A 24,838-nucleotide genomic window follows, 5' to 3' on the forward strand; every position below is an offset into this window, starting at 1 on the left:
GATGGACAGGGGATTGACTGTCATCTTGGAGAATAAACATGAAAATTTGTTATTCATGTAGCATAGCGCCACAGCATTTAAACAGCTGTGTACCACAGATAGGGAGACATTGGGGGGCAGAGGGTGCAGTGTTGGAGGTTTGATAATAATTGCCATTGATTGAAATTTCGTTCTTTTCATAGACACATGGCTTCTTATCCATGATAGTAAAAGAACCACGTGTTCTTAATACGCCTAGGCCTTTATTTTTTATTTTCATATTTATTTATTTATTTTCTGCCCCTCAGGCTGTTGTTGTTCCTGGTAGGCCTTCAACATTGTTCCGACTATTCATCCGCGCCAACTTATACTCTTAGAACTAGTCGTACGAGATGGAGAGTTTTTTTTTTTTTTTTTTTTTTTTTTGTAATTTATGTCCAATATATCCTGTAAAAAATATTTGGACTTCGCCATGGAGAATTAGGAGAATAAGGAGTCCACTCTCTAATCTTTTTTTTTTTTTTTTTTTTTTTTTTTTGGCGGCGAAAACACATGTTTGTGGCTGAAAATATTTCATGCTTATCTTTCCGCGTGATTCATATCCTCCTTTTTCCTGGCTTTGCTCTGGACCGAAGGATCTATTGGAAATATCAAAAACTACGTTTTTGGATCTTCAAAAGATGATGGAAACCAAAGCTTTTATTCTCTTTATTCCATACAAAGTGGATACCGTCCTTCTTGTTTGTGTGCACAAGTAAAGGTACATGCACCGTCACCTAAAATAAGGTTTTGGCCAAAAAATAAAATATTGAAATAATTACTTTCTCTTCTGTTTTCCACATATAAACAGCTTGAGTAAACCACCATGCCGATACATTTAGATATCGAAAATAAAGGCATCATCGTTGGGATGCGCCCCTCAGGTATGAAGCCTGCGGAAATCGCATTGCAACGCGGTGTACCCCGAACCACTGTTAATAATATTTTCAAGGTGTACCAAGAAAGAGGTGTCACCGCTTGCGCTCCGATCTCAGGACGGCCCAAAGTGCTAAGTGGACGGGACCTCAGAAGTGTCTTTCGCCATACTAAGAGAGGTAGAAAGTGTACTCTTAAGGACATCACCAACCAATTGCCGAATAAAGTGTGTGAGAGAACATCTGCGGGGGCATTGCATTCTCTGAGTATTTTCAGCAGGATTGCAGTAAAAAAATCACTCTTAAAAGAAGAGCGTATGAAGAAGCGATCTTAGCTCGCCAAAAAATACATGGGCTGCTCCATGGAAGACTGGAGTCGAGTATTTTGGACTGACGAATCATCATTTGAAGTTGGTGGGCATTTTTGTCAAATAGGGGTTTGGCGTAAAGTAGGGGAAAAGTAGGACCACGATTGCCTCACACCCACTTTCAAGAGTGTTAGGACAACTCTGATGGTCTGGGGTGCGTTGACAGCAGCCAGAAAGCCTCGGTTGGCTGTATTTGAAAGAGGTTGTAAAGATGGAAAGATGGACGGTGTTTCGTGGAAGATAAATATCAAGGTTAGGCTCGCCACCAAGTCTGAGGTCGAAGTTAACGTAAAATTGCCACGTTTTTTTATTTTTAGTTTATCAATAAGGTTTATCGATAATCCAAAATTAAAGATTCCGTGCGCAGCACTTTCTGACCAGACTCAACTGCCACCCACCCTTTTGCTTTTTTGAGTGTCTTTTACATTATGCTTTTAGCACAAAGCAAAGGGTCTTTCTATCAAGAACCGGAAGCGAGCTATTAAAGAGAAAAGTAGAAAAAGTGTAGCCAAAGTTATTGCGTTGTTTTGAAGGATTATTTTTGCTGGGAGAAAAAAAGCTATTGGAGTGGCCTAAACATTCTGCCATCATAAGTGCAGCGCAGTGAGCGACATCACTGCATTTCCAGCTTTCTTTCTTTCATCTCTATTCTCATTCCACCGCTTTCTTACTTCTCTTCATTCCAATAACAATCCAATTATAACACAAAACATTTCACTCCTTTTCGCTCTTGGGAAAGGTGGCCGACCATTACTAAATCCCCCTTCCACAGCTGCAAAGTATCCAAACTCACCATCCCTCTTCACAAAGGCTGTCGTACAGACCATCTGGTCTCTATGGTTCCTGAGAATGCGGATATGCGTATATGGAATACTCAGGCACTCTGGGAGCATTGCAGAGATGGATCTCATAAATGCATATTAATATTAATTTCACCCTCGTCCCGAGCGCTCTTTTTTTTTGATGAAGTGATACTAGACGCAGTACGAGTATGTTATACTAAACTTTCGTTATTTTGGTACGCAGTACGAGTATACCATACTGGACACTTGATACTAAAGTCAATATGATCTTTTTATATCTGTATGGATTCGATAACATACCTCTAGCAAAAAAGGGGGCGGAAAGGTGTTTTGCATTTTTGTAGGCAGGAAATAAAAAATGAAAATGGTGAATGGGGCTAAATGCACTAAAAAAGTGGAGGCAAGTAAATGGTGGACATGGTGCATCGTGATGATATAGCTTGATATATGGCTTGATAAATGGTGTTTGCTGATATTTTTTTGGTGATTGATTTTTTACTAATTAATTTTTACTGATTTTTTCCCACAAACTCATAGGCGGATCAGATCCAGTTTTCTGTGCTCCCTACTAGCAGAAATCAGCCGCCTATTACATACAAAGGAAGGAAAAAAATCAGTAGAAAAAAATCAGCAGACACCATATATCAAACTATACCATCACGATGCACCAAGTCCACCATTTACTTGCCTCCACTCTTTTAGTGCATCTAGCAGCATTTACTATTCTTCATTTTTTATTCCCTGCCTACAAAAATGCAAAACACCTTTCCGCCCCCCACAGAGGTTTTTCTAAATTTGGTGTAAGAATTAACCTTATTTTGACCCTGCATGGATCTTTTTAGCAGTGGCCAAAAAATCTTTTTCTTGCTTGCGTGTAACAATATAATTTTTTTTTTTTTTTTGTCAACCTTTCTGCATAATTAGCTTCCTTAAAATTGCTATAATCAGATTATTAGCGCTCCGCCTTGGTTTTAAGAATAAAGAAGAGAATGATAGAGGAATGTTACATGGTCACTTTTAGTACCTTTACTTTATACTTAAGTTTCCTTCTCTTTTTTTTTTTTATATTATCAGCACAAGTGCGCCTAGAACTTGTGTTGGTATTTATCAATATTGCAATAGACTCTACATCCAGAATAGAAACAATCTGCAAGTGCATTTCATTTTTTTCATTTTTACAAACAAATACAATGTGAGCTCATGTTAACATTTGTATTAATGATTACTGACCTGGATTACTTCTCAAAACCACCACCTGCAATCAACCTACATCGACCTCCTCTTTTTGTTTTGCTGATTGAAATGTTAAATGATGAACTATCTTAGGTATTTCGGAGAGACAACTTGTTCAATATATACCGCCACCGATTTTAGGCATAAACCAAGATTTTGATGAGTCTGGGCGCTCAACACGCCGTCGTTTTTTAGTGGCTCCAGATTCAATACACACATAGTCCAGTTTTTTTGGATAGTGTGCGGAATATGACATTAAGTGATATCCCATCATGTGAGGCTCCCAATTCCTATGCAGCTAGAAGATTCGAAGCAGAGTCGATGATTACAACACTGTTTAGCATCGATGTTGGAGTGGTTCGTGTCCTTGAGCCTAAGACCACAATACAACAAATTAGGGCAATACACCGCGGCGAACCTGATCTTATGTGCCTTCTTGAATCAGGAGTAATTTTGTTCCCCATTGAAGTGAAGAAACCCTATTTGTTGTTTGTTAATGAAGGGTCCGAACTAGGTGACGCTTACAACGCAAGTAGACACCGAGTATCGACAGGGCCAGTTCGTCCATTGCGACAAATTTTAGGCTACATGTGGTGCAGCGGATACCGCTATGGAGTCCTCACTTCTCTGGAACAAACCTGGTTTATAAGACTCCGCATTAATGACGCTGGTGATCAAACGTGAGATATTGAAGTATCACCAACTGTCTATCGCAGCCAAGCTGACCCGACATTACTGCTGAGTTACTCTGGTTTATTAGAGAGACTAACCGTGATGCAAACAGAAATCCGATCCTCCAAGCGAGCAGGGAATCAACAAATTGACTCTTCCGGATCATGGTGATAGTGCAGTCCGCCAGGCCCTACTGGAACAAGCAATCATCAATAAAAAAAAAAAAAAAAAAAAAAAAAAAATTTACAAGGCAAGAGATTATACAAAGTGCATCTGTTATCCTCCGCTTCTATTCCCACTCCAAACCGGGCAGATATCCAATAAAAATGAAGATATAACAAATGGAAAAAAGAAACAAAGGGGTCGTCAACTGGATTAATTCCGAGATAAATATTGTCCTCGTCATTTGGTCATGAACATATTCTAAAAACATATAATTATTGAATTGATTTGGTCGGCTCAGAATTTTAAATAATCTTAAATGAGTTGGTGGCCAAAATCAGCCACCGATTCAATGCTCAAATCCCATTCAATCAATATTTTTTTACAATATCTATCTATATGCACATGACCAAATGACGAGGACAATATATACCAACACGTTTTGAGTGTCTTTCCTAGGGATTTATTATAGCCGTGGCAAAGGGGATTGGTGTCTGCATGATTGTAGAGTGGTCACCAAGATAAAGTTTGTTGATTTCCTCTGGAGGAAAATGCTTGTGCTATGGTTTCCCGTTTGATTCGAGTTGTCTACAGTTTGCCCTTCAAGAAGCGAGCCATTTTGACCCGCTTCTTGAGAGTAGACTGCACAACACAGCCATGGGTTGCAAGTCCAGGCTCCTCTGTGTCATCGTGAATATCGTCGTCTAAGAGTGAGCTATTAGTAAAAAGTGACTCCAGTTATTGTTATATGTATACTTGTTAAAGGTGTCTTTTTTGTTTTAACTTGAAACAAGATCAACACAAGAGGGACCGAGATCTGTGCACTATTCCTGACGCACAAACTTCAATTGAATCAGATAACAAAGGGCACTTTCTCCTTCATTACCTCCGCGAGAAATGATATTTATATGTGTATACCACCAGTTTTTTAAAAAGACATTTGACCCAGCGAACTTATTAACTTGAAACTGGATGTGATAGTTTCCTTTTTTTGACATGAGATGACGTTTTTCTTTTATTTCTTTTTGCGTATTTGCACAAACGACGGGATCAGACAAGGTATATACATATTCCTAGATGTATGCAGTATCAAACATGGACAGGTTTTTTTTTTTCTTTCTTTCTTTCTTTCAACGGATAAGAAGAGGGAGAAGGGAGAGGAGGGTAATCTTTTATTTATTTATAACTATTTTTTTTACTTACTATATTTATAACACTCATTGTTTTCTTTCTCTCCTTCCTTCCCGTTAATAGAAAAAAAAAGACTCGTGGGATACAAACAAGGGTCCAAAAGATTGAGTATAGACATACACATGCACATGTATCTTAAACTCACAGACCTTCAGGTCTGGTATATGTTATCTGCAGAAGGATATGTATCTTTTTTTTTTCCAAAAGGACCGATGAAAGGGTTTTCCCTTTTTTTCCACCCCCCTTCTTGATCTTCTGCATGGGCATACCCTTTTTTGTTTTATTAATAGCTATCCATCTAACCGAGGGATTTTTTTAAAAAAAAAAAAAAAAAAAAAAAAAATGTGAGCCCAACTTTTATAATTTTTTTCTTTACACGCGCGAATGTGATTTCCATTAAAACCAATGGGGACATCAAGTGGAATAGTGGAACAAAAAAGGATTAGACAAGACACATTCTTTGTGGAAATGGAAAATGTTGTGAGCCCACATTTTCTTGTACTCCAAAAAAAAAAAAGCGGGCCCTCTCTCCCCTTCCTTCGACCGTTAAAACGACTCCAAGTATTGTTGTTGTTATTGTTGTTGTTGTTGTTGTTGTCATGATTATTCTCTCATTGCTATTTTGTTGTTGCAAGCGTAATAAGCGTATATAGGCGTATCTAATAAATAAAGCGTAGTAAGCAAATTACATTTGTACGCATTGTTAAAAAGTCGGATATTATTCATAAAAAATTAAAAAAAAAAAAAAAAAAAAAAAAAAGAGAACAAAAGAGAACAAAAGGCAAAAAAAAGACAGTAAAAAGGCGTTTTCTTTCTCCATTACGAAATTATATATTAGGTTTTATTATTATAATCGCATTCTACTTTTTAATGTTTTGTTTTGTTTTGTTTTTGTTCTCTCCTTTAGAGCATCAAACCAGCAGCGGCAACAATGACCAAGGCAGCGGTTGAGCCAACCTTCAAGGCACCAGCACTGCTGGGCTTGTCAGAGGGAGTGGGACTGCTAGAGGGCTTTGTGGCGGCGGCGGTGGTGGGGTTTGCCTTGGTAGGGGTGGCGGAAGCACCACCGGTGGTGGTGGCAGCCTTGCTGGTGGAAGCAGGCGTGCTTGGGACCTTGGGGTTGTTGATGGTGAAGAGAGCAGAGTAAGACTGTCCATCATCACCGTGGCTGACATAGATGGAGTACAAGCTGCCGGAGGCAACGGTGTCAGGGATCGTGACGGTGGACCTGCCCTTGCTCTTGCAGTCAAGGGTACCGATGGGGGCAGTGACACCAGGGACCTTATCCTGAACGCCATCAGGGCGCTGCATGTTCAAGTTGATGTCAAAAGTGGTCTTGTTCAAGCTCTTGCAGTCATTGGTCCACTGAACATAGAGAGAGTTAGGCTTGGAAAGATCCCAAACGCTGGCACCGATGGGGTATCCGAAGGAGAGAACTTGAGCCGAGGCAACGGAGGCAAGGGCAGAGGCAGCAATGGCGATAAAAGCGGACTTCATGGTGAGAATGTAGAGGGGGTTTGAAGTTTTTCGAACGAGGTGAGAGAGAGTTGAAGGAATGGAAAAAAAAAAAAAGTGTTCTACAGGGGTAGCTGTGGAGGGATCAGATTGAGATAAGGAAAAAAAGAAAAAAGAAAAGAAAGAAAATGGGAAAGGGTGGTGGATAATAAATACTTTTTTTCTTTCGCGACTAGACTTTTTAGAAGAGTTGAATGGGTGAATGGGCTGTCATCTTTTAGTTGAACTTTCAAATGCTCTTTTTACTCTTTTGCCCATGCAAAAAAAAAAACTATAAAGGTTTACTGACTTACTTTGGTAGGCTCATCAGAGAAGACTCCAAATTTACATTTTTAAACGCACGCTCTCTTTTCCCTCTACATAATCTCTTTTCTGTCTTTGCTTGGAAGGTCGCAGTCGGAGCATTGCATCAATTTATAAGAGCCCTTCTCATTGGCAGAGAGCACTTTGTTCAAAGACAAGAACTGAACGAATTGAGAAAAGCAGGGTAAAGAGGAATTTATATATCAACAAGCACAGAGCCATCTTATCTTTCTCTTTACCTTTTAATTTTACTTTTCTACTTTCTCAATTAGCAATCGGTACTGGGGCTATGGGCAATGGGCTTTGGGTAATGGGCTTTGGGCATTGGGTAATATGTATATATATAAAATGTAATATGCAAACCAACTTTCCCTTGTCTCCGCCCTTGCAAACGCCCTTGCTCATTGTTTTGATAGCCATGCGCCATTCCTGGGTAACTTGTCCAGTATATATATAATATATATGTATATAAATATTTACAGTACTTTCAAGATGTGCACGTCATTAGAACTATACATTGACCCTACTCTAGTTTTTAGTTTGGTCCTGGCATCCCTAGGTCAATGGTATAAAGCTTGACTGCCCGTTGCTATTTTCTCTCCTCCCCCCCCCCTACCTCCCTTTCCCTTATGCAGACACACAAATATGATGTAGAAGCGTATTTTTATTATTAGTCTAGTCTAGTCTAATTGTTTGCTGTTTTATTTTTGTTATTTTTTTTTATAAATGTGTGTTTGTGTATAAATGTGTATATGGATGTGTATGTATATAAAAATGTGCTTGTTTGTGTGTATGTGCATGCATTAGTTCTTTCGAAGTGTCCGCTGCTTCTCTGCGTGTTCAACAATTTTCTGTTCTACAAACAGTCCCTTGCGTTTTCGAACTGCATCCATATATTTCTTGGCCACATTCTCGCGGTCCGCCTTCTCCCCCAGATCCTCCAACTCCTCAATTGTGTTCGGTACCCAGAACGGGTCCATATCCAGAACCTCAAAGTGCGAAAAGATCAACTGAGGCGATGCTGCCCCAGATGTCCTCTTGCGGATATCATCTGCGAACCCAAACGATTCAACCACGGGCAAAAGTGCCTGGATCGTAAAGAACGGCGTTCCCTCCTTCATCTCTTCGTGTAGGATCTTGCCTTTGCGACGCGCAATCACAGCATACACTTTACCTAAAACATCAGCTATTAATAACATAAACAATAAGAAAAAGAAAAAAAAAAAAAAAGGGTCATTAATCTGAATTAGGAAAGAATTGCTCAGAGTCTTAAACAAGATGGACGCAATCTTTTTTTTTTTTTTTTTTTTTTTTCCTTCTTACCTGTTGCCTGAATATCACAAGAATACATCGCCAACATCAGGCGAGGACTCCATTCCAAAAAGCCTAACCTACAAGCATCCCTCATCGTCGTGATGACTTGACCACTCGTTACTGCCATCCTGGATCGACCCTCGTTACCTGTACTCTCCTGTGTATCCTCCATAATCTCAATCTCCCTCAAGAAAAAGGCCATGCCAAGCATGGGCTCACTGCACAATGGTCCAGCATTGGTCGCAATCTGGAAACCAGTCTGCACAGACTCTGCCATGTCTTGAATAGATATCGTGTTCTCCTCCTCCTCATTCTGACCGTTATTACTGTCGCTGCTACTGCTACTGTTGTTACTAGCCTTGTTACGAGTGAAATCGATGCCGAGATTGTTGATCAAAAGATTAGGTCCAACACGACGTGGTCCAAATGCCAAGATGTCCTTCTCTTTTCCTCTCCATTCTTCTCCAGCTTTAGCAAACAATGGCTTAAGTTCTGTCATCAGCTTCTCTCTCTCCTGAGCTTCCTCCTCAGGCGTCAGACGAACAGTCAGTGGTGATCCAGGTCCTCTGTTGCCGCTGCTATTCAAAGAGCTTTCGATATAGCGTTGAATCTGATCACCATGCTCAACAAGATACTGTCGAAGTTCAGCAGGAATAGGGATTGCTCTAACCGCTAGGCGCACATGTCTGTTCGGTGTCAAAGCAACAATGGTTCCTCGTGACCCTGTCTCACTCTTCGCAATCAACTTTTCGCCTTGTTCGCGAGCCTGGTAGGCTTCGTTCGCTGACATGGCGTTGGATGTTACCAATTGAGCTGGCGCATCCACAGCAGTCTCACGGAAGGGTACAATGGGTTCACTCATAGAGATCTCGATCCTCGCAAAACGTTCTCTCAAATCTGCCATGCATCTCTGGAGATGTACCTCACCCGAGGTCAGAATAACGTGTTCTCCTGTCTCTTGGGTCAACACCTGAACTGAAGGGTCAGCCTGATTAAGCAATTGCAATCCCTTGATAAGCTCCGCCATCTGTGAAGGATTCTCGGGTTCCAAGGCCACACGAACAATCGGTGCAGCCTCGAGTCCTTTCCTGACCAGATTTTGCCCGCCCTCCCACTCTGCACTCCAAAGAGTTCCATACTTCAAAACATGTCCCTCCAGCCCTCCAATACCAAACACATTACCGGCAGGCACTTCCTCCAACCCAATCAAGTCTCGACCCATGATCATAAACAAGTTATCAACAGTCACCTCACTGCAATGAAGTGTTGGCTGTGCGGGATCATACTTTGGTCCGAGGACCTTTAGCTTTTGTCCAACACGAACAGTACCAGAATAGATTCGAGCAAATCCAATCAAAGTCTCTTTCCCTTCCAGTTCATCCGCCGCTGCCTTCTCCTCTGCCTCTGCCTGGGCTCTGTTGGCAATGATGTCGGCCACATTCACATGCACACCAGCCTCTCCGACCTCAGCGGCTTTGGCGCTTGCAATAAGTTGTTCTCTTTGGACCCTTCCACGCTGTCGCATTTCCTCAGCTGTCAGGGCCTTGCGCTTGTTCTTGGGCAAGACCTCCAAGGGAACACTGACCATCTTACTGACATACGCGACTACACCACTAGAGGCATCACAGTTCACCATGCCTCGCTCCCACTCCTCCACTGGTTCCGGTGGTTGTGCCTCGAATGGATGCAATAGCTTTGGCATTCGAATCTTTTGTGCTACTGGTGGTGAAGGAAGTTGTTCAACAACAGCCAACAAAACACATGTCGAAAGTGGGAGCCATTGTGAAAAGATGGTGATCAAAACAGCCCGTGTATCCCTTGATTTCAAATCTCTGGGCAAAACCTTCAGATTGAGTGACTTTACGACCTTTTCCGTCATGTCCTTGTCTGGTGAGATGACAACGACCTCATAGACCTTCCAAACGTTTTCGAGAACCATTTGGACCGCCAGAGGTTTCAATGCCCGGCCTTTCAGGCCCTTGTATCCGATGACACGCTTGGTCTTTGGATCCAGATAAAAATCTCCCCAAAGGCACTTTCGAAGGACAGCTTCCTTCATCCCAAGTTTCTGAGCATAGATCGCTGCAAACTGATCCACTCTGAAAGCCCATCCATCGATGGCAGAAGCAAAGATGACGTTGCCCTGAGAAGGATGAAAGTAAATGTGTGAATCGTCCTGAGTTTCAACATGCCAATCCGAAAATGTGTCTTCAAGACCACTCGATGTTGATTCATCATTTCCTTGCTGCTTTTTTTTCTATTTAGAAATATCCAGTAAAGGAAATAAATAAATAATAAGTATAAAAAGGTAATGTAACATAATGGATATCGCGCACGCGACGCGATTTTTTTTTTTTTTTTTTGACATGATTACATAATCGTCATCTATAAATATATATACTGTCTTAAAATATCATGGCCTTTATAACAAATGTATCCTTACCTCTGCCTTTTTCCTATAATCTTCTTCCAGTACATTCTCAGAGAAGAAAGTTCCCATGACCGCATTGACCTGTTCAAGAATCTTATTCAAATGAATGTATGCTTCCAATGGAGTAAACTGCAATTCTGTGATCAGACGATCAATCTTATTAATCACCAAGACTGGACGAACAGATTCTTTCCAAGCCTGACGTAGTACGGTGTGTGTCTAATTAAAAAGTTGTTTTTTAAAAATAAAAAATAAAAATTAGATCAACGTTTGTAATACTTGCTTAATACAAAAAGAAAAAAGAAAAAGAAAAAAAAAAAAAGTTCCTTGTTACGCGTTCATTCCATAAGCTTCTTGCCAAATGCATATATATATATATATATATATATATATACCCTACCTGAGTACACACTCCTTCGACAGCGTCAACAAGCACCAATGCTCCATCACATAATCTCGATGCTGTTGAGACCTCTCCTGAGAAATCGACATGACCTGGTGAATCAATGAGATTGATAAGATATTCCTCCGAGACGTTCTTCTTGGCTAATAAATACATGAAGACATGATATTGGTTAAAAGGTGAGCAAGGGGGGGAAAAAAAATAAAGATAAGCAAAAAAAAAACACGCGCTTCTTTTCAAGATTATCAAAAAAAAAAAAAAAAAAAAAAAAAAGCTACCTTCTGTTGCTGGCGATTGGGCAGACTCGGATTGGACAGAGGGTTCAGGAGACGTTGGAGTATTGCTCTGATCCGTCACTGTGGAGGTGGAGGTGGAGGTAGCAGAGGCAACACGTCGCATGATTTTGAAATAGAGTGAGATCGCACTGGATTCCATTGTGATACCGCGCTCCTGTTCATCCTCTCTCGAGTCCAGATATCGGATTTTGCCTGCGAGCTTTGAGGAGATAATGCCATTGGAGGCAAGGAGGGAGTCTGAAAGAGTCGTTTTGCCGTGGTCGACATGGGCAAGGATACAGATGTTGCGGACATGGTCCTGGTTGGCTTGTAGCCGAATGAGGTCTGACTCTGGGATTGAAGGCATTTTTATTTAATTTTATTTTTAAATTTGAAATGAGAAATTCAGAGCAGTAAGAAAATAAGAAAAAGAGAAGAGTGGGAAAGAAAGGTTCAGAGAATGTATTTTTTCTTTTCTTCTTTGTGAAAATGAAATATATAATATAGAGTATTTATTGAAAATGAATGTCAACAATAGAACAATGGAACCATTGGAGTTTTTATTGACAATGCAGGTAATGCAAGGTGGGAAAACTGTGGAGAGAAAAAAAGAGACTGCGGTCCGCAGGTCTGTCCGCAGCAAAAAAAAAAAAAAAAAAAACAATTGTGACTGTCTGGCCTGTTCTCTTTTTGGGGTCCCTGCCCTGACAACATTGTTTATTGTTTAAATGTTCTTAAACATCATTGAGCAATGATCCCCTTCTTGTGTTCAACTTCTAGAGCTTCTGGAGCAAGGACAAGAGGAGGATGTCTCGTTCACATGAAACGTCCCCTGCCGCTCATGCGGCTCATTCAGTCACACCATGCCTTCAGTTCTTCATGCCACCTTCATACGACAACAACAACAACAACAACAATAGTAACAAAAGTACCATATCGGACCTCAAGTTCCCGATCTACACGGTTTCAGACAACCCCATTATGCTCTTCAATATCACCTTCTGTTCCCAAACTATATAACTCACGTTTACTTTTGTCAAAACCCAGCAACCCTTCATGTTTTCTAAGCTCCTCAGCATTGGATATTACTAATGAATCAGTAGAGCATCACCATCACTCCACAAAGGATTTGATCGGCAAGCCTTGTCCTGGATGTGGCTCACCCTTTCAGACTGATCGTCCTCAGGAGGCGGGCTATTTGACAGGAGTAGCTTCAGAGCAGACACGATCTACGAATAAGGCACCGCCCAAGTCAACAGCCCCCTCAAAAGCCGATAAACCAGACATTGATCCGAATGCAACCTCCATGTCCCATGCTCAATTTGAACAATATCTCAAAGTTCTAGATCCGAAGATCCTTGAAGAGATGGGTATCGTTACAAGCACCCCTGAGAAGAGCAGTGCAGGAACAAACACTAATCCGGACGAGGAGTCATCACTACTTGATATGAAACCAGCAGTTGCACGGACTGGTGCTCCTTCAAGGATAGTCTGTCATCGCTGTCATTCGCTATCCCATCATAGTTCGCCCCTGGCTGATTCTTCAGTATTACCCTCGATCTATTTTCCTTCTCCTCCAGCACCCGTACCAAAGTATCTCGAAACATTAGCACAATCCAAAACTGCGACTGTTGTCCTGGTTGTAGATCTGATCGATTTCCCACTTTCACTTCCTCAGCCCATCATTCAGGAGCTACTAAAAGTTAAGCATCGGAAAAAAAGTGGCAGAACTTCCCCGGCTGACACCAAAAAGGAATACCCTGTCACACCCATCATCATCGTAGGCAACAAATTCGACGTCATGCCCCTGGGTACTCAAAAACATCAGGTCATCCGGGTTCTGCAGGACTATCTCGAAAAACATGATCTGGCGGAGAACATCCGGGCCATCCATCTGGTCAGTGCAAAGAATCCAAGTGGAGATGAAATCAGGTTGCTTTTGAAGAGCATTGGTACTGCATGGCATAAATCCGGCAAGGGTAATGTGGTCATGGTAGGAGCAGAAAACGTAGGCAAGAGTCAGCTCCTGAATGCGTTCCTGAAGGAAAGTGGTCGATGGAGACCCAATGAGCAGCAGGTTCATCAGCAAAAGTATGGTGATGAACAACAAGAACGCCAAAGGAAACTACGTATTCTTTTAGGAGAGGAGGAAGACTTTGATAATGCTGAGGATAAAGAATGGGCGGCCATGACAGGGATGAATACTATCAATTCCGATATAGACAAATATGAGACACTGTATAAAGGCAGAGGTCAAGAAAGACTAGTCAAGTACCAGACCACAGTTTCGAATGTTCCCGGAACAACCATGGAGCGGATCAAAGTGCCGCTGAGAGTTCTGTCGAGGTTCATGGGAGCAACATTTAAAGAAGTTCAGACCAAGTGGCTAATGGATACACCCGGTATTCGAGCTAGCAGAGGTCAATTGACTAGTTGGCTGACACTGGATGAGCTCAAAGTGACTTTGCCAAAGAAGATGCTAAAGCCAATGAGCTTTATGCTTGAGGAAGGTAAGAGCCCGTTAGTCAAAGTGAGAATTGCAGACAGTTGCGTTTATGATCAATGGACCTGGATACTGATATATGTTATCCTGCTGCTGTTGCTGTTGCTGTTGTTGTTGTTGTTGTTGTTGTTGTTGTTGTTGTTGTTGTTTCTGAAACAATAGGAAAGTCGTTCTTTTTAGGAGGACTTGTCAGAATAGACTGTATCTCCATTGGAAACCCAGCAGGGGAATCTAACACATATGCTACCCAGAATGTGAATGATCCTCCTTCAGGATCCGAAGACATGTCATCTGTCCAAGGGGATACAGCACCTCGCCAACGAGGATCCAATCCTATGCCCAAGATTACAGTATTCACTACACTACCTCTCCACAAGACTTCAATCGCTTCTGCGGATAAATTCCTACAAAAGACATCACAGGGCGAGTTGACGGCTTTGCAGCCCCCATTTGGGAGTGTAGAACGTCTATTAGCATTTCCTGGATTAAAACCAATCTCTGAAAAGGATATAGTGATCATTAACCAGAACAGTACACAGATAGATCCGGAGAGGATGACCGCTCGAGAAGTTGAGAATGCGACGCGTCAGCTGTGGGGACAACGCGGGATCTGTGATATAGTCTTTTCTGGCATTGGCTGGGTCATGATCTCTGGTAAATTCCAAGGCAAGGATCAGGCTGTGAAGCTAAAGATCTGGACACCCAATGGCCAGGGAGCCATGATCCGGGATATGTGTCTCTTACCGGATCTGGCAGCCAATCCTGTAGACAAATCTGCTGGAGGCATTCGACAGAAACAAAAGGTCTTTATGCCTCTACCCAAGAAGGATTCATCGGAGCCTATAATTTCTGCAGACGAGAACGAATGAAAGATTAGGGATGTAAAATAATAAAAATACTAATCATTCTCTAAGATGTCGTCTGTACCATGTGAGTGGTATTTTAAATCATCGTGAATCCTGTCCATTCTAAGTAGTCTTTTTGGATGGCTGCTATTCAAGGAATACTAACCAATTCCGCTAAATCAAGACAGATTTGGAGAACCAAACAGTCGCCGTTCCAATAACTTCAGCCTATCGGCTCCTATTCTCACTGGACATATATAAACACCAGATTTATGCATATTTTTATATTTTCGATATTTTCTATTTATTGACTGGTGTTCTCTATTCGCTTCTTGAGTGCCACGAAAGCCATGATCGTAGCCTGCAGATGTCTTAAAGCAAGGATACAAGCGAGAAAGCTGTGTTTACCTCAAATCTCTTTCTCATATTAGAGCGTGTCTACCGCCATAAATTGCTATCCTTCTGCAATTCCCACCATTTGGATAATAACAAGAATGCTTTTCATATCACCTTCGTCTGACTCTTCGAGCCGAGAATTAAGACTAACTCCAAGGGTTCGCAGGGTACCGCTTCGGAAGGGTACCAAAGAGAAACCGGCGATCATTAAATGGTAATTCTGGTACTGACACTAATTGACCAGGATAACGCCTGAGGGAAGGGCGACAATGGTGGTGTAAGAGTTTTGGGGGACTTCGATTGAACAAGGTGAGCGGAGAATTTTATTGAAAGGGCTGTTCTTGAAATGTATATGGAAATTGTCTGGAAAATATGGGCGGAATGTGATGATCGTGTGGTATCTCTCACAGATCCTTTGATCATCCTTTATCAACTGAAACGCTAACCCCATAACTTCTTTCTTTCATCTTCATGCCATCGTCGACGCCGCTTGAAATAGCCTTCATTGATGCAGTCCCTGTCCTTATCGTTCGTAGAGTCGTATATAATCTCCATTCTTTGCCTTTCATCCTCATGGCCAAGGTGCCTTAACAGGGCTGCAGTATCCATGAGGATGTATGGGTCCTGAAGATCGATACTGGGATCTGACTCTACAACGTCTTCGGCAAGGCAATCATCATCTCCATTCATTTCTTCAAGTGAAGACTTACGGTCTGGCGCTTGTAGAAGGTTTCTTGTAAACATCCTGCTCTGTAATTCATTTTGAATACAGCTATTATCCCAGCATCAAGAGGCTGTGTCTTGCTTGTGGAATTTGCAGGGGGGGGGCTTTTGGTTGTGCTAAATTACATGCTCAGGGATGGACTAGGCCGGGCACCTCGACTATAGTGAGTCCCGCACGGGGCTATGCGAGATGTTCTCAATAAGCTTAAGACTCAAGAACAAAAGTTGTTTTTATTATTGTTGCCAGGCAGGAGCCATTTGTTTGGGTTCTGAGCTCTCGACGGCCCGGATAATCTCGATGGGTTGAAGTTCGCACTGGTACGGTGGAGTCTTGAGAATTTCATGGCCGCCCACAGTCTCACCTCTTTTTCTTGGGCTTTCTTTGATCGAGCTTTTGGTCCTTTAGATGGCCAGGCATACACGCTATCCTTGACGGATTTGCCTTCAACTATTTTTATTGTTGTTGAAATCACCATAATAAACAACGAATGCTGTAAATATAACCATAATTGGTTTCCTTCCTGCTTCGTTTATGACACTGCCACCACCACTTTGCACCCAACGTCTTGCTACAGCATGGTCGATGTGGCAGTAAGATTCGTCTAAGAAGAAATCACTTGAGGTAGGCTGTCCGGAACGCGACATTCTCCTTGGAATCGTTTAAGAAGCTTTGTCGGATCCCTTTGTCCCAATACAAACCTCATTTTATGAAGGTCGCGAATGATCGGCCTTGCTGGCCCTTTCCCCCCCCCCCCCCTTTTTTTTTCTCTTCGATCTGTTCGTTTGACAAGAATGGATTAAAATCGAGGGAGTATTGAGGAAGGGGTCCTGACTCGTTTCTAGGAGGAGTGATCCATTGATACTCTGCGGGTGATCTAGGGAGGAGACTCGAGAGGCAGAGTATTGATAACCAAAGGGGGATGAAAGGTACTTTTGCTACTTGAAGAACGAGAATGAAGTTGAGAATGAGAGAATGAAGTGAATGTGAGAGATCGGGAATGTTCGTTACTTTTTGCTCTGCAGATTTTTTTTGCGGCGTACGTGATACACGTAAAAAAAAGTTTCGTTTTATCACGTTCATTATTTTTTACGCGGCGGAACTTCAGTAAAAAAAAAAAAAAAAAAAAAAAAATCGCTATAAGGAAATCATGATGAAAGGATGTTGGATAGTGGAAAGTCGGGTCACCAGATATGATGAGCAAGCGTTATGCAAAAAAGAGTACAGCCCCCATAAGAGATCATTGAAGTCATATCTTCGAGGCGAAGTGTACATGATCTTGTAACCATTGCTTGGTATATTCTCCATCGAGCCTGATTAACGACTAATGTTTACAGGTTATGGAGTGATCCGGGGATAACTCTTTCTTTTTCCCGCTGTTTTCATGGCTAGCAGTAAACAACATCCTCTCAAAAAGTGGAAACATCTATTATCGATGATCAATCCACCTTGAAAGTCACTTTATCGATCCTAACCCTCGCACTTTAGAAGCCTGTTACTCCAGTTGTTCTTGCAGATAAGCATAAAGCCAGTTGTCCTTGCTTTGTTACAAGCAAAAGTAGAGCCTTCCTGCAAGGGCTTGTTCTGCACGTTATTTATTCCAGGCGACTATCCATTACGAGGAAAAAGTTTTTAGGTGACTTATTTCCCCCCTGCATGATGAAACTCCTTAGACAGACTATTCAGATTTGATCCTCATGAAAAACCCCATACGCCACTGAATATCCATATCATGTCAGCTCCTGCTTTCGCTATGGGTGTATATTATATATTTGTATATTTGCATAACAATACTACTTTGATGGGATCGTTGGAGTGACTCCTTTTTAGAACGAAAATACATTCATGTTGTCCATTGTGAAATTATGGAAGAATGAGTAATGAAATAAAAAAAGAATTCATTAAAAGAAATCGCTTTTGCAACATGCCCAGGCTCATGTTGTCAGTAAACAACAAAAATTCCATCTTTTTGATCCAGCGAACACTGTATTCTACCGATCGATATTGGCAGAGTAACAGAGAAACTCGACAGTCCAGCAACTTCACAACTGCATCAAGAACTAGAGATGATTGTATGATGGGAAATCAAAAAAAAAAAAAAAAAAAAAAAAAAAATTCATCCGAGAACGATAACTCCTTTGATTTTAATAACGCGCTTCACGGCGAAGTCAATAAAAAAAAAAAAAAAAAAAAAAGAAAAGCATTCACTGAAATTCATGCGACAGCCGGATCCTTCGGATGCAGTCACCATCAGCCACCACCTGAGCGAAATAAAAAAAAAAAAGTCTACTCAGTTTATTACCTTCATCCCATCTATAAAATATATACCCATCTTCCTCCTCATCGTCTCTGCCTCCAGATTCAGTTTAGTGGCAGATTTAGATCCAGATCTTTATCCAGATACAGTTGTATTCGGGGTGTATAAGACATATTTAAAAAGTTCTCCTAATCCTGAGGTGGGTCTGTCAACAACCCATACTTCTGCTGTTGAACTTGGTGGGATGGAGGGGACAAAAATGACGGCAGTAGCAACGTTCTTTCCATGTATTGGGTCGTAATAGGGTCTTAATATGTAGATCAAATTATATACCAAAAGGAAAAAAAAGGATCATAGACCTGGATTAGTCAATGTAAGAACGTTATATGCATATATATGTATACAAGTATATTATATATGATATACATGTATGTACGGTGTGGCATTTCACTTTAGACAAGTCAAGTAAAGTAAAAAAAAGAAACTTGCCCTTGCATTTTGTCTTTGTTCTTTTTATTCGGCGAAAAAGAAGAAGTGAGGATGGTTTTTGATTCCGATTTCTCCCTGGTGGTCAGCAATTGACAATGCAACCAACCTTATTTGAATTGAATTGAATTGAATACAATGGGAAAAAAAGGCTTCCCATTCCCTCAAATCAAAATGCAAAAAAGATTGATGCAATCAGAACCATGCCCGCGCGTGTCACACTCCCTCTTTTTTCTTTTTTTTACTTTTCACACGTCCAAGACAAGACAAGGCGGGCACCTTTTTAATTCTTTTTGGTTAGCATCAATCCATCCTACACTCTTCCTTCTCCTCCTCCTTCTTCTTCTTCTTCTTCTTTTCCTTTCTTTCTTTCTTTTCTCTTTCTCTCTCTCTCTCTCTCTCTCTGACTTTCTTTTCTTTTCTCTCTACAATCCAAAAAGAACCCTTCTCATCATCTTCTTCTCTTCAACTCCTTTCATTCCTTTTCGACAAAAAATAAATAATAATGCCTTTCGATTCCAAGGTTCCAGGTGTCACTATTCTCGGCAAGGTGAAGCCCGAGCATGCGTCCGAGATCCTCACTCCTGAGGCCCTTCAATTCGTCGCTACCTTGCACCGCACCTTCAACCCCACCCGCAAAGCTTTGCTTCAGAAGCGTGTTCTTCGTCAACAACAGATTGATCAGGGAATCCTTCCCGATTTCTTGCCAGAGACAAAGGCTATCCGTGATGATGTCTCTTGGCGTGGTGCTGCCCCTGCTCCAGGTCTTGCTGACCGCCGTGTTGAGATCACTGGACCAGTAGACCGCAAGATGGTCATCAATGCTCTCAACTCTGGTGCTGCCACCTTCATGGCTGATTTCGAAGGTAACATTAACATTAACATTAACAACAACAACAATAGCAATAACAATGACAATAACAATACATTTATATGTAAAAAGAAGAAGAATAAGAAGAAAAAAAGGGTCATTCGGAAATATCGGGAGAATATCGATATATCAGTTAGGATTATTGGGACAGATCCGTATCTTTATTGTTTTCCATGAAGCATGAAGCCTCACATCTGGGAAGAAAGAGAAATTGAAGGTTGAAGAAGGGTAGGGTCCAAAGGGGGAGTAGAATAAAAGAAAAAAAAAAAAAAAAAAAAAAAAATATCGGAACATGAGAAAGGAAAGGATAGTGTGTCGTCATTTGAGCACACGCGAAATTACACCTCTGTTTCTTTCCTCCTCTTTGGGAATGTGTGAGTGTCTGCAGGATGTTTAAAGTGAAGTGTAATGCCAATCCTATCCCACCCAACCCATCCCCGCAAAATCTTGGCGAATCAGGAACGAGCCCATTACCGAGCAGGACGTGGGAGGGGAATGCAAAAGACTAAGTGTCTGGGAAAAATAGAACAAGTGTAAACTTTGAAAATAATGTGTCCGTGACGCCAGTGATGCAAAGCCAAAAAAAAAAAAAATGTGTAATGTGTAATATGAAGGAGAGAATGAAGGAAGGGACCGTGGGCGGAATATTTTGGATCGTTTTCACGTGCCAACAGATGAGAGTGACTGAATGGACTCACTTCACTCATTCCCCTTTCCTCTCTTGACTATTGGCCCTCCTGTGCCATATCCATCCGAATTTTTGCAGATCAATTAATTTTTTTTTATTTATATTCTAACAATGGGGTCTTGTAGATTCAAACAGTCCTACTTTCGACAACAACCTCTCTGGTTTTGTCAACATGAAGGATGCTATCCACCAGCGTCTTTCCTATACCGCCCCTAACGGCAAGCAATACAATGTCCGCAAGGATGGAAAGGTCGCCACCTTGATCGTCCGGTAATTATCGTTGATCACGTTATTTATTTATTTTACTTTATCTTTTTTTTATATTAGTACCGGAATAACCTTTCCAACATTAAATATCTCACATTCCTATTTTTTTTTCTTTTTCTTTTTCCTTCTTCCTTCTTCCTTAACAGTCCTCGTGGATGGCACTTGGAGGAGAAGCACGTCTTGATCGACGGAGAGGTCACCTCTGGATCATTGTTCGATTTCGCTCTCTACTTCTTCCATAACGCTAAAAAGTCGGTCGAGATCGGTATTGGCCCATACTTCTACCTCCCAAAGATGGAGTCCCATCTTGAGGCTCGTCTCTGGAACGATGTCTTCAACCTTGCTCAGGATTACATTGGTATGCCCCGTGGTACCATCCGTGGAACTTGCTTGATCGAGACCATCATGGCTGCCTTTGAGATGGAGGAGTTCATTTACGAGTTGCGTGAGCACTCTTCTGGTCTCAACTGCGGTCGCTGGGACTACATCTTCTCAGTCATCAAGAAGTTGCGTCAGGATCCCAAGTACGTTCTCCCCGATCGCTCTGATGTCTCCATGACCACTCCCTTCATGGATGCCTATGTCCGTCTCTTGATCAAGACCTGCCACAAGCGTGGTGTTCACGCCATGGGTGGTATGGCCGCACAGATCCCCATCAAGAACAACGAGGCTGCTAACAAGGCTGCCATGGATAAGGTCTACAACGATAAATTGCGTGAGGTCAAGGCTGGTCACGACGGTACCTGGGTCGCTCACCCCGAGCTTGTCAAGATCGCCCTCAAGGTCTTTAACGAGCACATGCCTCAGCCCAACCAGTTGCACATTCGCCGTGATGACGTCCATGTCACTGCCAAGGACTTGCTCAACACTCACGTCCAAGGAGGCAAGATCACTGAGGTCGGTATCCGTGCTAACGTCTCGGTCTCATTGATGTACATGGAGGCCTGGTTGCGTGGTGCTGGATGTGTCCCCATTCACAACTTGATGGAGGATGCCGCAACAGCAGAAATCTCACGCTCTCAGCTCTGGCAATGGGCTAGGCATCAGGCAAAGACCGACAAGGGTGTCACTATCACTCCTCAGTACCTCTTGAAGGTCTTGGATGAGGAGGTTGACAAGTTGGCCAAGGAGATGGGTGAGCAGCGCTTCAAGGCATCAAAGATCCTTCAGGCCAAGAAGCACCTCTCAGGACAGATCACTGGCAAGGACTATGCTGACTTCTTGACCACCCTCTTGTATGAGGACATTGTTGTCTATGATGATGTTAAGGCCAAGATCTAAAAAAAAAAAAAAAAAAAAAAAAAATTAATGGTTCTTCCTCATAACAACATTCAAACAATCAATCCATCTTTTTGCATTGTACAAAACTTCCCTCCTTAAACTTACTACCAATAAATAAATAAATAAATATATAACTATTGAACTTGCAATCATAATCAAACTTGTACAAATTACAAATGTCTTTAGAGAGAACTATTATTTAAATTATATTATACTTACACGTTGATTATTATTATTATCATTATTACTATTATTATTATTACTATTATGACTGTTGTAAGTTGGTTGTTGCTTTTTTTTTTTTTTCTTTTCCTTTTTTTTTTTTTTGTACAATAGTCTAGCTGGCAAGGCAATCAGGTAATTTGACTTTAAGTTTCTTGTCGATAGTGAGTAGACCCCAGAATCCTTCAACTGCATGGCCAGGCCAGACCTTCCAAGGAGCATCAAAGAATTCAAAATAGTAATAGGGGAGTTTCTTGGCATTCGCATCACATAGCCATGTATCAATAAAAGTCTGAAGATTTGGAATAGAGGGGATGGACGCGTCTAGGAAGAAGAAGAAGAAGAAGAAAAAGAAAAAGAAAAAGAAGAGGGGGAAAAAGAAGAGAAAAGAGGAGATAAATGGACGTTATACGCCAAGATTCTTGGTCAATATTGGAAGTTTTATCAAAAAAATAAAATAAAATAAAATAAAATAAAATAAAATAAAATAAAATAAAATAAAAAAAATAAAAAAAAAAAAAACCACTATGCGTTACTTGTAACTTACTGACATTGGCATTGGCAGGGAAGGTGGGCCAGCCAACTTCCGTGATCCAAATATCGATGGGCGTAGTGTTGCCTGCATTGACAGCAGGCTTGACAGATTGTTCATAATATTTCCAGAACCAAGAGGCAGCTTCAGAGACAGGAGCACCCGAGAAGAACGGATGTAAGTTCACACCCGCTTTATCCTCATGGTTCGTCAACGGAGGTCTATTCGCCTTCTCTAGATCGGAGGTGAAAACAGGCATCATGGGTTGACCCATAGCAGTGACTTTATCCTTGACCTCTTTGATATGAGCCATAAGCGTTTCAAGCGACTGGTAATGATCAAAGAGAACCTCGTTCCCGACTGAGATACCGATGATGTTGTCCCAACCATAGGCCGAAACCATGCTCACAAACTCATTGAGCTGACGTCTATAGGTAGCACTGTCCTTGTCAATCCAGATCCCCGCTACAACCTTCAAGTCAAGTTTTAGGCGAGAAATCGAATCGAGTGTATACTTGAGTACATTGCAGTCTGTACCATATAGACGCACACGTCGTGTAGTCTTGGCAAGCAGCTGAAGCTCTTCATCCATAGACTGTTGAGTGTTGTAGCAATTAGGCAGCTGCGCACCAATGGGGACATAAGCCATGCCATAGAAGACGCGCTTGAATTCGTAATTCTCATTAGGAATAGTTGTACCATTGGGTGTTACGACTTTAGTGACAAAAGTACGCAAAAAAAAAAAAAAAAAAAAAAAGAGATTAGTATAAATATATATTTATATTGATGATCATACTTCGACTGAGTTGATAGAGTTGTCAGTAGGGTCGAGAGACCTATTGGGCGTCCTTAAAGAAATAAGGACTATGGAATCATGAGCATTCGAAAAGGGAAAGCGAAGCCTTTTCCAGGAATGAAGTGTGGATTGATGTCTCAAACATGAGACAAATGACTGGGCGAAGTGTTCAAGTTTTTTACGCCCAGCCTTTTTTTTTGCCTTAGTCCAGTCAAGATTGAGGTTATGTTACCGATGTTACCGGGAAGTGGGTGGAAAAGCTAAAGAAGGAAGAAAAAAGGGGGAAATTAACTCACCCGTAGGTCCTTTGGCATGCTCCCCTCCTGATGGTCCTTTATTGTTTTTGCTGCTGCCATTGTTGCTATTGCTGCTATTGCTGCTATCGCTGCTATTACTATCCTTCTTGTGAACTGCAAAGTACCAGGCGAGAACGCCGGTAAAGGCTAGCAGAAAGAAGACAAGAACACTACAAGAAATAGCTTTAAATTTGGCAGATTTTTGTTGTTGTTTGCTCAACCAGGGTGAAGCACCCGTTCCGGCTGCTGCTGCTGCTGCTGCCACTGCCGGTGCTGCCGAAGCATCCGAAGTAGCTGATTCGGCATGTCGACGACGTTCCTCCTGGCGACGTTGTTGTGGAGTCATGCGTTCCATTGCGGAGGCTGAGGTACTTCCATGCTCTCGAGAGAAATCTTCCTCTTCTTCTTGCTGGTAATACTGGCTACTGTCGAAATGAGGCTGTTGATGCTGTTGATAGCGATTAGGGCCATTGCCCGTGTCGTTATAATTGGCCATAACGGGGGGGTATAAGGAGTGTATGATACGCGGCTTGCGAGATGATTGAAATTTGGGAGGCTAAATGCGTTATGATTGTTATTGTCGTCTGTATAAAATAAACACGCTCTTTTATCTTATGTATTGGACTGGTGTGATTGGGCAATGAAAGTGATAGACTGAATAGAAAAAAAGGGGATCTGACCAAAAAAACAAAAAAAAAAGAAGAGGAGCGAAATTCTAATTGAAAAGAATGAAGAGTAATGCAGATGAAGAATTGCTCGTTTTGAATTGGACTGACTTTCGGTTGGGAATCCCTCTCTCTCTTCTCTCTTCCTTCGTCTCACTTTTGTAAGTCTCTTTTAATTAATTTTTCATGGATGAATCCGCATATATTTTCCGTATGAAAATTAACGCTAGAAATTGTCTGTCCTATTTCTGGAATCACTTCATACTATCATCCTATACTAATAGCAGTATGTACGACCATCACTCTGCGATCACTTGATCCATGTCATTTGATCGGCGCTGATAAAGGATGGGGGTGGAGCTTGAAAGGAGCCAAGCGAATTGGAGTTGAAGAAGATTCCAATGATGTGTCGCGTATTCACCCACGCGTCGAGCAAACGTTATTTTATT

General features: G+C 41.6%; 6 protein-coding genes across 6 annotated transcripts; 2 read left to right on the forward strand and 4 right to left on the reverse strand.

Annotated features, from left to right (window-relative positions):
• Positions 1-6,200: 6,200 nt before the first annotated feature.
• On the reverse strand, positions 6,201-6,894 carry BCR41DRAFT_359965 (hypothetical protein). Its single transcript, XM_022025286.1, has one exon. The coding sequence runs from the start codon at positions 6,817-6,819 to the stop codon at positions 6,226-6,228; it is 594 nt and encodes a 197-aa protein (XP_021878084.1). The 5' UTR covers positions 6,820-6,894; the 3' UTR covers positions 6,201-6,225.
• A 904-nt stretch (positions 6,895-7,798) lies between these two features.
• Positions 7,799-12,162, reverse strand: BCR41DRAFT_424686 (hypothetical protein). The gene is made up of 5 exons (XM_022030470.1): positions 11,567-12,162; positions 11,286-11,431; positions 10,898-11,104; positions 8,464-10,711; positions 7,799-8,326 (listed from the first exon to the last, which is right to left on the reverse strand). The coding sequence occupies exons 1-5, from the start codon at positions 11,928-11,930 to the stop codon at positions 7,944-7,946; spliced, it is 3,348 nt and encodes a 1,115-aa protein (XP_021878085.1). The 5' UTR covers positions 11,931-12,162; the 3' UTR covers positions 7,799-7,943.
• Positions 12,163-12,306: 144 nt separating this feature from the next.
• BCR41DRAFT_388794 (hypothetical protein) lies at positions 12,307-14,945 on the forward strand. The gene is made up of 2 exons (XM_022028040.1): positions 12,307-14,073; positions 14,229-14,945. The coding sequence occupies exons 1-2, from the start codon at positions 12,315-12,317 to the stop codon at positions 14,933-14,935; spliced, it is 2,466 nt and encodes an 821-aa protein (XP_021878086.1). The 5' UTR covers positions 12,307-12,314; the 3' UTR covers positions 14,936-14,945.
• Positions 14,946-15,748: 803 nt separating this feature from the next.
• BCR41DRAFT_399541 (hypothetical protein) lies at positions 15,749-16,051 on the reverse strand (the record flags this gene model as incomplete). Its single annotated transcript, XM_022029072.1, has 1 exon — positions 15,749-16,051. The coding sequence occupies one exon, from the start codon at positions 16,049-16,051 to the stop codon at positions 15,749-15,751; it is 303 nt and encodes a 100-aa protein (XP_021878087.1).
• Positions 16,052-19,025: 2,974 nt separating this feature from the next.
• On the forward strand, positions 19,026-21,902 carry BCR41DRAFT_359969 (malate synthase). Its single transcript, XM_022025287.1, has 3 exons — positions 19,026-19,637; positions 20,456-20,600; positions 20,744-21,902. Exons 1-3 carry the CDS (start codon positions 19,277-19,279, stop codon positions 21,876-21,878), a joined length of 1,641 nt encoding a protein of 546 aa, XP_021878088.1. The 5' UTR covers positions 19,026-19,276; the 3' UTR covers positions 21,879-21,902.
• Positions 21,903-22,197: 295 nt separating this feature from the next.
• BCR41DRAFT_359970 (glycoside hydrolase superfamily) lies at positions 22,198-24,517 on the reverse strand. The gene is made up of 3 exons (XM_022025288.1): positions 23,725-24,517; positions 22,648-23,346; positions 22,198-22,424 (listed from the first exon to the last, which is right to left on the reverse strand). Exons 1-3 carry the CDS (start codon positions 24,218-24,220, stop codon positions 22,216-22,218), a joined length of 1,404 nt encoding a protein of 467 aa, XP_021878089.1. The 5' UTR covers positions 24,221-24,517; the 3' UTR covers positions 22,198-22,215.
• Positions 24,518-24,838: the final 321 nt, after the last annotated feature.

Source organism: Lobosporangium transversale (assembly GCF_002105155.1).
Source record: "Lobosporangium transversale strain NRRL 3116 chromosome Unknown BCR41scaffold_40, whole genome shotgun sequence".
Classification (NCBI taxonomy): Eukaryota; Fungi; Mortierellomycota; class Mortierellomycetes; order Mortierellales; family Mortierellaceae; genus Lobosporangium; species Lobosporangium transversale.

Coding starts and splice junctions, on each gene's coding strand:
- BCR41DRAFT_388794 (XM_022028040.1), top strand. CDS start 12,315: ATGATCCCCTTCTTGTGTTCAACTTCTAGAGCTTCTGGAGCAAGGACA. Junction 14,074..14,228: donor GAGCTTTATGCTTGAGGAAG/GTAAGAGCCCGT, acceptor CTGAAACAATAG/GAAAGTCGTTCTTTTTAGGA.
- BCR41DRAFT_359965 (XM_022025286.1), bottom strand. CDS start 6,819: ATGAAGTCCGCTTTTATCGCCATTGCTGCCTCTGCCCTTGCCTCCGTT.
- BCR41DRAFT_359970 (XM_022025288.1), bottom strand. CDS start 24,220: ATGGCCAATTATAACGACACGGGCAATGGCCCTAATCGCTATCAACAG. Junction 23,347..23,724: donor GCATGCCAAAGGACCTACGG/GTGAGTTAATTT, acceptor TTGTCACTAAAG/TCGTAACACCCAATGGTACA. Junction 22,425..22,647: donor CCCTGCCAATGCCAATGTCA/GTAAGTTACAAG, acceptor TCTTCTTCCTAG/ACGCGTCCATCCCCTCTATT.
- BCR41DRAFT_424686 (XM_022030470.1), bottom strand. CDS start 11,930: ATGCCTTCAATCCCAGAGTCAGACCTCATTCGGCTACAAGCCAACCAG. Junction 11,432..11,566: donor CCAATCGCCAGCAACAGAAG/GTAGCTTTTTTT, acceptor TGTATTTATTAG/CCAAGAAGAACGTCTCGGAG. Junction 11,105..11,285: donor TCGAAGGAGTGTGTACTCAG/GTAGGGTATATA, acceptor CTTTTTAATTAG/ACACACACCGTACTACGTCA.
- BCR41DRAFT_359969 (XM_022025287.1), top strand. CDS start 19,277: ATGCCTTTCGATTCCAAGGTTCCAGGTGTCACTATTCTCGGCAAGGTG. Junction 19,638..20,455: donor CTTCATGGCTGATTTCGAAG/GTAACATTAACA, acceptor GGGGTCTTGTAG/ATTCAAACAGTCCTACTTTC. Junction 20,601..20,743: donor GTCGCCACCTTGATCGTCCG/GTAATTATCGTT, acceptor CTTCCTTAACAG/TCCTCGTGGATGGCACTTGG.